General features: G+C 40.2%; 1 protein-coding gene across 2 annotated transcripts in view; it reads right to left on the bottom strand.

Moving 5' to 3' along the window:
* The window catches only part of TMEM117 (transmembrane protein 117), a 415,577-nt gene that overhangs the window by 74,677 nt on the left and 324,371 nt on the right, over positions 1–16,529 (bottom strand). For both annotated transcript variants that reach the window (XM_084749248.1, XM_084749249.1), the window contains exon 6: positions 2,048–2,207. In XM_084749248.1, coding sequence (XP_084605374.1) covers positions 2,048–2,207 — 160 coding nt within the window. The remainder of the gene's footprint in view (positions 1–2,047; positions 2,208–16,529) is intronic.

The following is a 16,529-nucleotide window of genomic DNA, read 5'->3' on the forward strand; positions in this document are numbered from 1 at the left end:
TTCCTTATCAACTGAAATTTCTAAAAAAAAAGCTGCTTTGCCATAGGAGGGAAACACAAAGCAAAACAAAAGGGAACAAAGATGAGAGACAGATGGAGAATAAAGAGCAGATCTGAGTTTTCTGTCAACTCCAGTCTCCACTTTCAAGAGACAACCACACCCTTCCTCTTGAGATGTTCGGGGTGTCCCTGTAATGCAGAAATACCTTCTCCCTTTGACAAAACTGCACTGGCAGGTTTTGTGTTCCTTGTAGCCAACATGGCTGAAATCAAGTGATTCCTGAGCATTGACTTTTCCTCTTGTCATTTGGTCTCTGGCTACTCTGAACATGTCAGCATCTTGCTGACTCTACATTTTTATGTGTTTTAAAAAAAAAAAAAAAAAAAGAAATCTAGAACGACTTTTCTGTTCCAATACTGCTGTCACTGTGAGTGTGAATCCTGGCTATCCTTTCCTTTCTTCTGTTTGTCACTATTGAGCACCTTTTGAACAAATCTATAATTTATATAAATTCTAATATCCTGTTTTTTTCCACTTGAAGTCCTTGGCTTTAGTGAACTTATTTGGAAGAATACTTAAAATCTGCATAAGCAGAGAGGGAGAAAGGGGCCGCAGTGTCAGATGATGAAGGAGTACTCTGCAGCACAAAAATTGGAACAAATCAGAGAAGATAATAGTCTATTTAGCTGCTAATACCTTTGACTCTAAAATGGGGTCAGGGAAGTACCAGCAGGTCATTTAACAAGAGTGAAAATTTAACATCAGAAAAAAAAAATACTAGTTAGGAGACAGAATAAGATAAAATGGACTTGATGCAAGTAATACGTGATATATTATTGCATAATTGCTACAAACTCGAATTGGAGTTCTATAGAAGAGGTCCCACAGCTAACGAGATACAGAGCTGGAGCCCATCAATGATCCTTGATCTCACAGCCAAGGCTCTCTCCACTATGGAAACGTATTTTGCGGAAAATGAAAAATGAACATGACCGTTTCTAGAAGAGACAAAAGTTTTCAAGCTTATGTCTTCAGATAGCTTTAAACTAAATGTGTTTTAAAACACAACCCATTAGAGGCAGTGATATAAGCACCACACTGAAGCCAATGCCCGGGCTATGTAACAAAACAAAGCACCATTGCCCTGCTTCTCAACAACACAAAAGCTCTCATAAAGGCCCCTCTCTGCCTCTAGAAACAAACAAACAAACAAAAACCAATCTGCTATCCTGCAAAATCTCACATAAATTCAGAATACAATGGACTCTCCTTTCCCTTCGGCAATGGCAGGCATTGTTCTCATGACTTATAGTGCTTCAGGAGGGGAAACAAAATTGCCTTATGAAAGCAATAAGAAAATGTCTGGCAAATGGATAGACACTTAATGAGCAAGATAAAGCACCAAGAAATAGCTAATGTCTCTTTCTGTCTCTTTCAAAAGAACACTCACTCCTACACTCCAAACACTCACACCAGCAGCTATCACTAGTAACACTCACTAGCATGGTGATGTTTTACAAAAATCTCTATTGCTAAGCAGTGTGGAAACACTGTTTACATGAAATGGAAGTGTCTCTGATGAATACTGAAAATGATCATTTTCATAACCAGGAAAGAACTTTCACACCACTCGACGTCAATTGCTACAGCCACTGCATTGCTTGATTTTCTCTCCTTTGCTGGCTTTCTATCATTTTTAGCTTTGTGCACTCTATTCACCAAGTGACACCAAATTTGGGGGAGGGGTCTATTTTTGTCTTGTTTTGCTTCCTGCATCATCCCTGCCTAATGATAATAATAATGCTGATTGTTTCCAGGCCCTGCCTAACACTGTTCATAAAATGAATTCTCTTATACACACCCAAAAGGAAAAAAAAAAAAACATTTGTCTTTTCTTCCCAGTGAAATTGCTGATGAAATGATTAGAGAAATCTCCATTAATCACTAGTGTAAACTCAGTTATTCTCCAGACGTGTGGAGCCCTCGATTACACTGAGAGCAAAGCATGGACCAGCCTCAGAGAGCAGAGGAAAACACAAACACTTACCTGCATCACAATAAGGAGGTCAAAGACCAAGATGAAGGAAGCAAGGAAAGCTCTGGAAACCTCATCGCTGGGCAAAAATCCACGGTTCAGTTTGTCCCAGCTGATCCAGTCGGTTGTGATAACAAGTACCACGACAGAAGTCAGGGTGAAGAGAACAGTCCTGCAATGAACAACACACACAAAGATACTGATGCGCATGAGTGTTGTTTTTATATTATCGGTATTATTAAGCCTACCGCGTTGGGCACTACTTGTTGTTTTTTATTTATCACTACAGTCTAATAATGTTCATTATCAGGCCTATACCTATTATGACTACTTCAGTAAAACCCACTAGCTATCAATCAAGACACAGACACTTGTTATATTTTAAAATAGCCTTAGTTAACCTGGGGCAGGGCAGATATCAATCCTGTAAACTACTTCCCATAGTGGGGCAGCTATGGGATCCCTGCCTCAGTCCCATGCCATCTGCTTCTAATAACTTCTATCAAGCTACCTCCCATCCATAATCCCAAATACTTGCTAATGTTTTTCATCTGGTCTGAATCTCCATCCATTCCTGCCATGTGTTTTTCTTCCCATCTAACCCATGATGGCCTCCTCTCTTCCCTTTCCTCCTCCTTGTTTCTCCTTTATTTTCCTCCCAGGGTCCTCACTATCTCTCTAATCTCTGGAACCTTAGCCACACCTATCTCCTTTGTCCTGCAAAGGTGATGGACTTTTATTGGTCAAAAGGTGGGTCACAGAGACAGTGAGCAGTAATTAGCATCAAAATACATGAGACCATCCTCCAACACATGAGTGCTGGATTCCACTGGATCCTTTTACTTGGCTACAGCTAGCCTCTTTCCCTGTAGAATACAGAGTGCAGAAGGCCTGTTGCCTCAGGTCTGTTTCCCATTCTGTACAACACATATTTTTGTTGTACAATAAGAAAGACTGTTCTTTCCTCACAAGCCTTCATAATACACTTATCGTACTACTAGTTATACTTAAATTTTAGTATTTGTTGAAATTAAGCTTCCTGTGAAGTAAAATAGTCAAATTTGTTTTAATATTAACATTAAAAGTAGTCCTGACGTGTGCATGATGAGACTTAATCTAAAAGAGAGTTGTCCAAACTAAAGTTGAGACTCTGTTATGCTGTCATCTGGATATCATTTGAAACTTTATAAAGGAAGGTACAATTTTTCTGAAATAAATTAATCAGAAAGAAATAATTACAAGATATAAGAATAAAGAAATGAAGGGAGGGAGAGAAACACATATATAAACATATTTACATATGTTTTTCAAGACAGGGTTTCTCTGCGTAGCCTTGGCTGTCCTAGATTTGCTGTGTAGAGCAGGATGGCCTTGAATTCACAGCGATCCACCTGCCTCTGCCTCCCTGAGTGCTGGGATTAAAGGTGTGTGCTCCATGCCTGCCTCCATACAATATATTTTAACCATAGTCATTTTCTTAAACCCACCCTCACCTCTCCCTCCCTACCATTTTTCAAGTTCTCCTTTTTTTGTTTGTTTGTTTATTTTATTTTTTTGCCTGGAGCTTAAGATGGCATTTTTTTTTTGGCCTGGCACTTAAGATGGCATTTTTAATTTAATTAATTTATTCAGATTACATCTCAATTGTTATCCCATCCCTTGTATCCTCCCATTCCTCCCTCCCTCCCACTTTCACCCCATTCCCCTCCTCTATATCTGTGACAGAGGGGGACCTCCTCCCTATTATATGGTCACAGCTTATCAAATCTCTTCTTGGTAGCCTGCTATCCTTCCTCTGAGTGCCACCAGGCCTCGCCACCAAGGGGAAGTGGTCAAATATGGGGCACCAGAGTTCATGTCAGAGTCAGTCCCTGCTCTCCATTCAACTGTGGAGAATGTCCTGTCCATTGGTTAGATCTGAGTAAGGGTTTGAAACTTACTACATGTATTGTCCTTGGTTGGTGCACTAGTTTAAGTAGAACCCCTAGGCCCAGGTGTTCTGCTCAAACTACTGCATTTGTCTATTTAAAAAAACACATAAAGGGTGACCTCAGCTTGTATAGCCTAACTACTCTTGGAGTAGGGCCTACCCTGGGGGTTCATATCATTTATGAAAACTGACTCTCCTCTTTCAGCTGCTACCAAATGCCAGAACTCCTCAACTAACACCAGACTCCATCCTCACCTTCCCAATTCCTCTACACTGGATTTTGTCTGGCTGGAGCTTGTGCACCTCTTGTGCATGCTGTTAAAGTTGGTGTGAGTTTGACATGTGTAACTGCCCTAGTGTGTCTAGAAGACAGTGTGTCCTTGAAGTTAGCCACCATACTGTTCTTACAATCTTTCTGCTCCCTCTTCCATTCCCGAACCTTGAGGGAAGGTGTGTGATATACACATAACAACTTTTAATAATTGACATCTCAAAATGAGCAATATGAGTCTTCCTGGAAGTCTCTTTCAATTGCAAAAATGTGTAAAAATCTGCACATTAGATTTCTCAGAAAATGTGTGTTCCTTTTCCGTAAGTTCCATTTGAAGCAAGTCATACTTTGATATAATGAATATAAAATATTCCCTAGAGATTTTTTTTCTACTCACAGATAGAAAAAAGACACACTACATCTTAAAAAATTTGAATAATGACCTGTTAAATAGAAATTTCATTATTCTTCTGCATAGTAAGTAGAAGTAAAAATCCATCTTGAGGGGCTTCGGCTATCATATGTAGGTTCTTTCAAATAAGCACCTATGGAGTATTTCAACACCTTGCCTGGATATTATAAAGTTCCTAAAGTCTGTGCCTGGAGTGATACCACAGCAAGTATCATTTCTGAATTCAAAAATATATATAGAAACAAATAACAGAAGGAAGTCTGGAAAATTCACAAACATGGAAGTTAAATAACATGCTTCAGAATGCCAAGTGTCAAAGAGGAAACGAAAATCAGAATGGAAAGGATCTAAAGACAGATGAAAATATAAACCAACATAGCAACGCACACGGGCCGAGACGAGAGCGCCAAGAGTAAATCTGTAGTATAACCACCTACATTAAAACCAAGAAGCTTGACTTTGTTTCTCAAGGAACCCGGAAAGCAATGAAGCCTAAACTCACCGTGAGAAAGGAGATCAGAATTAAATAAGGTAATATAAAAACAGTAGAAATAATGTGAAGCACCAGCAAGAGAAAGAAAAGACAAATCTGGTGAACCTTTGGTGACAAAAATGATACAATTCAATAAAACTGCATACAAGAAAGAAAAAAAAACCACTAACATGCATACCACAGGAATGCAAGAGAATTGTAAGAGAATATGACAAGCAAGGACAAGGCCCCCCAGAAGGAGAACGTACGCTCCTAGAAATGCACAGTCCCCCAAGCAGGAATGAATAGAACAAGATTCTAAGTGAATGACTGATTGCTTGGTGAGAAATCTCCTGACACAGATGGAACAGGTAACTGCGCAAAGCACTGACACCAAAGTCATTAGGAGGGATCGTAGTCACCCCTTCCCGGGCACACCCAGATATTCAGCGGAAGGAAAAACTTCTGAGTTCAACTTATAAGATAGCACTACTGGATAACAAAGTGAGACAAGAAACAAATGTTACAGAAAATATTCCCAATGAACACAGGTGTAATTATTCTTAGCAAATTTAGAAGGCTTGCAAACTAAAACAAGCAGAAGTTGTTACCCATGGGATGCAAAGAGATAGTACAATAATTTAAATATGAAGGGATATAATCATAACCACCTTAGTAGGTGTGAAAAAAATTCTCTGACAAAAATTCAAGATCCTTTCATATTAAACAACAAGGACAACAACAACAACAACAACAAAAACTCCACAGATTAGATATAGAGTCACACAGTACTTAACTATGAGGCCACCTTCGTGAAATCTATCTTTGTGTAAACTTACTATATGCCTGGGATGTATGGCGCACACAGTTGTATAGATGGCCCATCACTGACACACTGACATGTGTGGTTGTAGAAGGAGTACACATCAACAGAATCAACTGACACGTGACACGCCCACAGCACACATTATACCAATGGAGAACACTTATTTTTTTTTCCATCACAGGAACAAGGACACCTATTTTCATCACTTCTACTCAACAATATAGACGTATGGCCAAAGGAATTAGGCAAGGAAATAAATAAAAGGCAGAAGAAATTATATTCTTTCATTTGACATGATTGTAGATTTAGAAGCATCAAACAATCACAAACTGCCTGAACTAAAAATGTGAGTGAGGTTGATGGATAGGAAATCAACATATAAAATCGGCCGTGTGTCTGTATACCAACTGCAAAAGATCAGTTAGGACTAGGAAAATAATCCCATCTATAAAAGATTAAAAAAGAACAAAAATACCTAGAAATAGACTGAACCAAAGAAATAAACTATCCATACAAAAAAATTGAAGATGCAAATAAATGAGTACACACACACCATCCAAATGTCTCTTCTTATTCAATGTAATCTCTATAAGGATCCTGATGACGCTTTCCACGAAAATAGAAAACAATTCTAAGTTTACACAAAACCATTAGAGATACAGAGTCATCAGAGGAACTTTTGAAAAATAAACCTGGAGACACAACATTTCCTGATTTCACGTTATAATGCAAATTTGTACCAACAAAATAATTTGTATACAAACATATACATAAGCACTCTTAAATTTTGAAAGACTAGAAATATATGCACACACACCCTCCCCACACAGTCAACTAAGTTTTGAGAGTATTACTAGGAATACACAATGGGGAGATGGTAGTTTCTACAGTAAATGCACAGGAAGTGGTGAGCCATGTTCCAAGAATGAAACTGACTCCATACAAAAACAAAAACATTAGCAGCTTGAATATAAACCCTGAAACCATGCACATCCTAAGAGGAAACAGGAAAACAAGTTGTTCAGTATTGGTTTTGGAAGTAATTTTGTAGATCTGACACCAAAAGCGTAGGGAGTAAATGTAAAACGAGCAAGTAAGATGATGTCAAACTGGGCAGGGGATGCACAGCAAAGGGAGCAATTGGTAACAGAACGGCAATCAATGAAATGGGAGGCTGTGTCTGAAGCCTACAGGGCTGCAGAGGGATCAATACAAAGAATGCAAGTAACTCAGCAGCACAGTGTCAAAGGATGCGATAGGGAAAGCCGCCAGAGAGACAGCTCTTGAGAGAAGGCACACCAACGCTCAGCAGCAATGGTCCAGCTTGTGACTCATCTTACTGCATGGCGCAATGCCCCATTAGGTTGCTATTCCTAGGAGGCCTGTTATTTTCTGAAGGGAAACAGAGGAGGGGTGGATTTAGGGGAGAGCAGAGATGGCGTGGTGCGAGGGGTGGAGGGACCTGGAAGGGTGGAAGGAAGGGGGATCTAGTTATAAGAGAAAAGCAAGTGAGAACTGTAGTCAGATGTTGCTTAACACTTAATAGCATGGCTGGCATCAGAAAGAGAAGAGACAAAGGCTGGTGAAGACGGGGAGAAAGTGATCCCTGGGCACTGCTGATGGGACCATCCACTGACACAATGTTCTAACATTTACTAGTCTTTTTGTTTGTTTGTTTGTTTGTTTGTTTTGCTTTGGTTTGGTTTGGTTTTTGTTTTTCGAGACATGGGTTTCTCTGTGTAGCCTTGATTGTCCTGGACTCACTTTTGTAGACCATGCTGGTCTTGAACTCACAGCGATCCTCCTACCTCTGCCTCCCAAGTGCTGGGATTAAAGGCATGCGCCACCACTCCCCGGCTCACATTTACTAGTCTTAAGAACAGTTTGTAAACATTTTCCTGGCTTTGTTGTGTACTTTCATTTTGACAGAGGGTATTGCTACAGATCTCGAGAAACAGTTTGTGGTACCACTTTATTGCTCCAACGGGAAATTAAAGGAGGTATTCTGCCTGATATTTAATTTTTAATAGTACAAAAGGAATAAAAATGGCAATCATTAAATATGCATGCCCGCAGCTCAAAGAAAGGGCCCTAAAAGTAAGTCTCAAGGGGACAGCAAAAAGAAATGGAAACAGAAAACAAAACACATTAATTGGTTATACCTTCTCCACAGCCTTGCTGGATGTGAGATATCCAGGTCACATGCCAGTCACTGAGAGTCAAACCCTTAGTGCTAATACCTATCTGCAACGTGCTGTAAGGGGCCACTTTCCTCACCACTTCCTATAAAACAGGCTGTCCCAGACTCATAATGGGGTCTACGCCACCATTTAAAACAATACATGACTCAAAATAGTTCATTTTAAAAAAATCACCTTTACGTGACCCTGCCATGAAGGAAATCTGAAGAGCACCGTGTGTCTGCCGCCACTATACGTGGTTTACAGAATATAGAGTATGGGTTTCAATGCTTTATAACAACTAACTTACATCACCCATGCCACACGCTGCTATCATCACCCCCTACCCCATTTACCAATACAAAACTGAATCCTGAACCACAGGACGTTTGAATAAGCTAACTCATGCTAGCCACAACGAAGTCTTCATAGATCGCAGGCATTTTAGAACAAGCTAGAAGTGTCCCAAGGTGGCTCCAGCCCAGGCTGAGCCAGGATGCTCTGTCATAACCCGTGCAAGGCATGGTCTCTCAGTGGAAGCATTTGACCATGGCTTTCCTGTATTAAATTTGTAGCCAGAACTCACCTGCTTTTCCTTTTCATTGCAAGTACAGTACTGTGAAATTACCCCCAAAAGCTTAACTTTGAACGGTAAAGCTCAAGAGCCTCCCAGGTTCTGATAGGAAGCAGTTAAAAGCTATGTCTTGTGGCCTTAACCATCCAGTCTCATGGAGTCAGCCATCAGAGCAATATCCTTGGGTTCTTGTTTAACCAATGATTGGAAAGAAAGATACTTACTTTGAATGGTGGGCTTTGGGGAGCTTTGGCTTCTCTCTTTAAGGAGTATGAAATTAAGCTATTATCTGGATTATTTTTCACCCAGACTGTACCCAGTGCCAGCATGACATACTGGCTCATCAATTCTACCATCGCTGGTTTCTGGCATTCACTCAAATGGAAAGACGTCATATACAATTATCACCTTGAGTGCTTGGCCTCCTCACGTTTGTGGTCCAATGTTGTTAGTAGCACTTGTTCATTTTTATATTTGTTTTACTTTTTGAAGTTAAAATATAATTACATCAACCCCCCTCACTTTCCGCCCTCCAACCTATGCAATGAGCCCATCCCTTTGCTCTCTATAAAATCCATAGGTGCTTTTTTTTTCTTTTACTATAACCTTGTCATTCCCTATAATGTTACTTCTGCATAGATGATATCCGGGATGATGACTTGGTGCTGAATAACCAATTAAAGGAGTTTTTCCCTGGGAGAGACAACCTGCCATCTCTCAGCATCATGGCTTATTGGGACTATTGGTTGCTTGCCTCCATTGGAAGTTTGCATTGATACCTTCTGTTACCATGAAAGTTAGTCCTCTGGGATGTAACCAAGGGCAACTGCAATAGCCTATGACATTGTGGTACTCTCCTGTACTCCCCTGGCCAACAACTCAGAAGGGGATTTCTCATGTCTGCTATTGGGTTTTTGTTAGTCTATGGCTCCTTGGCAGTGTTTCCAGCTTTGGTGAGAAAATTTCATATATATATATATATATATATACTTATAAGTATTATATATAATTTTAGATACATAAATAAGAATATGATTCCTTATAGTTTTTTTTTTCAGACATCCTTTCTGTTATTTTATGGATTGGAATGCAAGATAAAGAAGGGTTACAGGAACTTTCCCAGTCTAGTAGTTTCCATATCCAGCACAAGGGAACCACAACATTGATGCTAAGGAAAGGTGAAATCACATGTGCTTATTGGGGACATTAAAGAAGATGATACCAAGAGGCAAGGGTATTTGTCTCATTAGTGCTAGAGGAAAGAAAATAAGGGTTCAGATCTAGGGGCTGGAGAGATGGCTCAGCAGTTAAGAGTGCTTACTTCCTTTTCAGAGGACCTGCGCTGAGTTCCCAGAACCCACACGGTGTCCTACAATTTTAAACTCCAGTTCCAGGAATCTAACACATCTTCTGGCTTCTTTGGGCTCCTACACACAAGTAGTGCACATATATACACTCAAGCACACATGTGCATGCACACACACAGACAATCACAAAACTGAAAATAAGTAAATAAGTATTTTAAAATATTTCAAAATAAAAACACAATTCAGATCTACTGACACTAGAACCCTCCAAGTCAAAGACTGTTCCTTATCAGCTAAACACGTGTAGAAATTGTCAGTGATTTAATATAACTGAATCTTGTTGTATGGTGCAGAATCTTTCAGATATACATCCAGGAGTGGGATGGCTGGGACTTGAGGCAGAGCTAGTCTCAGTTTTCCGAGAAAGCACCAGATTGATTTCCAAAGTGGTTGTACAGGTTTGCGCTCCCACTAGCCATGGAGTAGGGTTCCCCTTTCTCTGTAACCTCACCAGCATGTGCTGTCACTTGAGCTTTGGATCCTAGCCATTCTGACAAGTGTAAGATAGAATCTCAGAGATGTTTTGACTTGCATTTCCATGATGCCTAAGGATGCTAAGCATTTCTTTAAGTGCTTTTTTTGCTCATTCAATATTCCTTTGTTGAGAATTCTCTCTTTAGCCTCATAGCACATTTTTAGATTGGATTATTTGGTTTGGTGGTGTTTAAGTTCTTGGGCTCTTTATATATTTTCGATATTAGCCCTTTGTCTGACGCAGGATTGGTGACATTTTTTCCCCAATCTGGAGACTGTCGTTTCATTCTATTGCTCAACTATGTTCATAGCAGCTTTATTCGTAGTAGCCAGAATCTGGAAAACAACCTAGATGTCCCTCAACTGAAAAAAAAAAGGGGTAAAGAAACTGTGGTACATTTACACAATGGAATACTATTCAGCTATAAAAAACAAGGAAACCTTGAAATTTACAGGCAAATGGATGGACCTAGAAACAATCATTCTGAGTGAGGTAACCCAGACCCAGGAAGACACACATGATATGTACTCACATATAAGCAGATTTTATCCATAAAGTGCAGGATGAAGATACTACAATGCATAGACCCAAAGAAGATAAATAACAAGGAGGACCTAGGGGAGGAGGCTTAAATCTCACTCAGAAGGGAAAATAGAATAGACAGAGGTAGTGGTTGAAGAGAGGAAATAGTATAGGAGAGGGAAGGATATTCTGATTTGCTCACGGACAGGAGCCCACCATAACTGCCCTCTGAAGGGCTACACCCAGCAGCAGATCCAAACAGGTATGGAGACTCACTGTCAAACATTGGATGAAGAGTAAGGAATCCTGTGGGAAAATGGGAGGATGGGTAGAAGGACCTGGAGGTGTCAGGAGCTCCACAAGAAGACCAAAAGAGCCAGCTAACTAGGGCCCAGAGGGGCTTTTGGAGACTGAAGCTCCAACCAAGGACCAGAAGCTCCAACCAAGGACCATGAATGGAAGGGACCTAGGTCGTCTGCAGCCTGCAGATGGGCAGCTCAGGCTTCATGTGAGTCCCCAAGTTAAGGGAGCAAGGACCTGTTTCTGACATGGACCCTGCTGTTTGCTTTTCAATCACTTCCCCCTGGCAAGGCTGCCTTGCCAGGCCACAGGGGAAGAGGACGTGCTCAGTCCTGATGTGACTTGATGAGCTGGGGTGGGCAGGTGTACCGGGTGGCTACCCTTTTCTGAGGAACAGAAGAGGGGAGATAGGGAAAAAGCAAGGGAGGGTGGGGCCTGGAAGATATAAGGGAGGGGGCTAAGATGGGGATGTAAAGTGAATTAATTAATTAATTAATTAATAATATAACCGAATCTCATTTACAAAAAAACATATTAATCTTGTAGCTTAGTCAAGTGTCTATTACATATGGTGATTAGATACCGATAGCACATATAAATAAATCCACATTATCACTAGAGCACTGTGTTTTTAAAATGTACCAAAAAATTAAGTGTCAGAGTGTGCTGATGTCATGTGCTTTTCCTCATAACCACCTTGAGGTGGATTTACCAAGTAGTTACACACCTGGAAATCAAGCAGGTGTCAGAAGACAGGAGAATTAGCCTTCAGTTGGAACAATTCACAGAGGGCTCAGGAGGTCAGGGTTAATTTTCATGTGGTTTTATTTTGATGACACAGATAACCTCCCTTATATAAGTACTGGCAAACAAAATCACCAGTATTTGACCACTAGCAATGTCATGTAATCCAACATAATTAATAAGTATACTTTAATGAATTATATATATTAGTCACTATTAATGTTCTAAATGTGTAATGTCTTAGTTCAGACAGGAGTATCACATTGCTTTCTGATTACGCTGTGCAATTCATATACTCCTAAAAGATGAAAACACCATTATTTATTCCAGCAATACTCTAGTTAAATGTTGGGCTCCAACCCAAACAATTCAGATTATATTTCATCTCTCTGAGAAATATACTCTATATCTTATTTAAAAGAAAGGTTTAACTACCATTTCAATAAATAATATATAGAATAGAGATAAGGTTTCACATTTCAAAGTGCTAAATACATAAAATATAGTATAGCAAAGAAATTGAAATTTACTTAATATCATAACTCTTGTGTTTTCATTAAAATTTAAAATAAAGCAAGCCTACAGAGCACAACATTATTCTTTTTTTTTTTTTTTTTTTTTTTTTTTTTTTTTTTTTTTACTGTGCAACCAAGAGACAGATCAAATGTACTGCTGCCCCTCTGAGTGTGAAGTGTCAGCACACCAGCCACGATGGCCACGGAGAACACCAGCACTTTTCATTTTTTTGTCATTATCAGTGCTACTAGTGTAATTCCACAAGAAAAGCAGTAACCATTTGCTCCATCAAACCAGTCCCTCATGAACAGGTGAGCTGACTACCCAGCTGATGGAGGCGGGACTTCCCCTCAGAAAGGGGACTCTGGGACTCTGCTTTGAGACCAGGAGCACCATGGGAGAACAGAGGTAAACGCTTGCCGAGTGACCTCATGAAATCGTGCAGCTGTTCCATATGGCTTTCATTAACTAAACGCGACTGCCAGCTATTGGCCACTTCGAATACATTCATTAAGACACGATGCCCGAGATAGGAGACGCAGTCAGCTCATCTTGTTTGTGGCTCTGCTGGGACTCAGAGCCTGCACAGGAAATTATTAGATTCTAATGTTGTCTATTAAACTATACATTTATGTGTTATTTATCTTTATATCTTCCTGTCACTTCATCAAGAATTGCCCTGAACACAGCAGGAGCTCATACAGCGCTGAACAAATTGAAAAGAAGAAATAACTTTAGAAACACTTGATCCCGAAAGGCTGGGAAAGATGTGGCAGAAGTCATCTTGCAGTACAGCATTTGGCCACACAGGTTGTGACTGATGCGAGCAGTGCCTTGGCATCCTGATCTGTATAAGCAATGCTGACTTGAAGTCCTTACAGAAGCCACCATCAAAACCATTAAGACTTGGACATTGATAATTCTGCAAAAGAGTAAATAAACAAAATAACCTAGCCATATTCTATGAATGTCTTGTTGCCCTCTGTCTATGCCTGGGCAGCATTGGCTGGTTAATCAGAGACACTTACTTGAAAGTTACTTGCTCCAAAACAATCCTATACAATAAAAGATTCTCTGGAAGAATCTCCATACCTGATCTCAAGGTGTACTATAGAGCAACAGTAATCAAAACAGCATGGTACTAGCACAGCAATAGGCTAGTGGATCACTGGAATTGAACTGAAGACCCAGAGATGAATCTACACACATTTGGTCACTTGATTTTTGACAAAGAAGCCAAATCCATTCAATGGAAAAACGACAGCATCTTCAACAAATGGTACTGGTCTAACTGGATGTCTACAAGTAGAAAAATGCAATTAGACCCCTATTTGCCACCATGCACAAAACGCAAGTCCAAGCGGATTAAAGACCTCAACCTAAAACCAGAGACATTAACCAGTTAGAGGAAAAAGTGGGGAAGAGTCTGGAACACATAGGCACAGGAGACAACTTCCTGAACAGAACACCAACAGCCCAGGCCTTAATGTCAACAATTAATAAATGGGACCTCATGAGGCTGAGAAGCTTCTGTAAGGCAGGTGACACTGTCAAGAGAACAAAGAAACAGCCTACAGACTGGGAAAAGATCTTCACCAACCCTTCATCTGACAAAGGTCTAATATCCAAAATATATAAAGAACTCAAGAAATTAAACACCACCAAACCAAATAACCCAGTAGAGAAATGGGGCTCAGAACTAAACAGAGAATTCTCAACAGAGGAATATCAAATGGCTGAGAAACACTTAAAGAAATGCTCGACCTCCTTAGTCATCAGAGAAATGCAAATCAAAACAACTCTGAGATTCCATCTTACACCCATCAGAATGGCTAAGATCAAAAACTCAACTGACACCACATGCTGGCAAGGATGTGGAGAAAGAGGAACACTCCTTCATTGCTGGTGGGAATGCAAACTAGTACAACCACTTTGGAAATCTATCTGGTGCTTTCTCAGAAAAATGGGAATAGGGCTTCCTCAAGACTCAGCTATTCCACTCCTTGGAATATACCCAGAAGATGCACTACCACACAAAAGGGACATATGCTCAACCATGTTCATAGCAGCCTTATTCATAATAGCCAGAACACGGAAACAACCTATGTGTCCCTCAGTAGAAGAATGGATAAAGAAACTGTTGTACATCTACACTATGGAATACTACTCAGCTATTAAAAACAAGGAATTTCCAAAATTTGTGGACAAATGGATTGAACTAGAAATTATTATAATGAGTGAGTTCACACAGAAGCAAAAAGAGCTAAATGGTATATACTCACTTATATTGAGACACTAGTCCAGGGTGTACGTCCCCATGAAAAACTGTACCTACCAGGAAAGTGAGTCAGAGGGGAGGACACCCTATTGAGACTTTAAGTGTGAGAAGCCTGGGAGAATGAGGAAATAGAAGGATCCAGTGGGTCCTAGAAAACTACAGGCGGGTCTGGGCCCTGGGATCCTCCGCAAACTATGGGAACAGCCAAGGAAAATATAGGCAGTAAACTTCGAACCCCTACCCAGACTAGCCAATGGACAGGACATTCTCCACCGTTAAGTGGAGAAGGAGATCTGACTTTCACACAAACTCTGGTGCCCCATATTTGACCATGTCCCTTGGATGGAGACGCCTGGTGGCACTCAGAGGAAGGATAATAGGTCACCAAGGAGAGACTTGATACCCTATGAACATATACAGGGGGAGGAGGTCCCCCTCAGTCACAGACATAGGGGAGGGGAGTAGGGGGGGAAGCGGGAGGAAGGGAGGAATGGGAGGATACAAGGGATGGGCTAACAACTGTGATGTAATATGAATAAATTAATTTAAAAAAAGAAAGGTACTTGCTCCAATGTTTACCTGATTCCACTGAGTTGCCTTGATCACACAGAACCATTACATTCTTTTTATTCCATATTTTAAGTAAAAAATAGAAAATATATTTAAAAATATTTACCACACTGATTAGTAATGCCCCACATTGCTGGTGCTGAAAGGGCGTATGGAGTGATCCAAGCTGAGGTAGAAAATGTTTGCCCCTTACTCTTCAACTCAGATGCAACCGTAGCTCATGATGCTATCCCCAGATTACAGATTTGCAGTGAAAAATGACCTTAGATGGGTCTGGGCATCTGACGCAGCTGGTAGAGTGTTCACCAAGCATGCACAGAGCCCTGAGTTTGTTCTGCAGTCCTACATGAACCAAGCATGTTTGTGTATGCTTGTCATACAGACGTCAGGGGTGGAAGTGGGAGTTCATGGGCATCTTCAACTATGTAGCAAGTACAAAGCCAACCTGTGCTTTATGAAATAGCCTGCCTCAGAAAAAAGCAAGTAGGTTAGATGTCCCAAGTGAGCATGTTAATCTCATGTAGCTGGCAGTAAACTTACCAGGTCACCATTTCTTACTAGTGAGTTACATGCCCTGTACACAGTAAATGATCCATCAAGTCAACAGAGAGAACAGTGCAACATTTTACCCCAGGTGTGAAGTACAGTGAAGACTTCAGTATTGTTTAATCAAAATAAAGTGATAGCTATGGTACTTCAGACATAGTCTGTTCTCTTAACAATAGGAAGGCTTACAATAAGCATACCGAGTTAAATCTTTCATTACCTTGGCTTTTAAAAGAAAACTGAAAGACAAATTTAGGGTGCAACTAAGTGGGGACAAAGACTGTCCCTCATTGCTTAAAGATTAGATGAATTTATATAGAGAGTCAAAGAGAAATTTCTCCTAATGGTAATTTTGATGAAACTAAAGTGTGTATGACTGAATCAAAACCAACAACTACAGTAAGTTTTATACTTCATCTAAAACATCTCTTGAAGAAAACATTATTTGATGGATTTTCTAGAAAGAAAGAGATTTCTGTAGCTTCTCGTTAGTACCCCCAGCATACAAAAC

This window comes from Acomys minous, assembly GCF_964271855.1.
Source record: "Acomys minous genome assembly, chromosome: 12".
NCBI lineage: Eukaryota > Metazoa > Chordata > Mammalia > Rodentia > Muridae > Acomys > Acomys minous.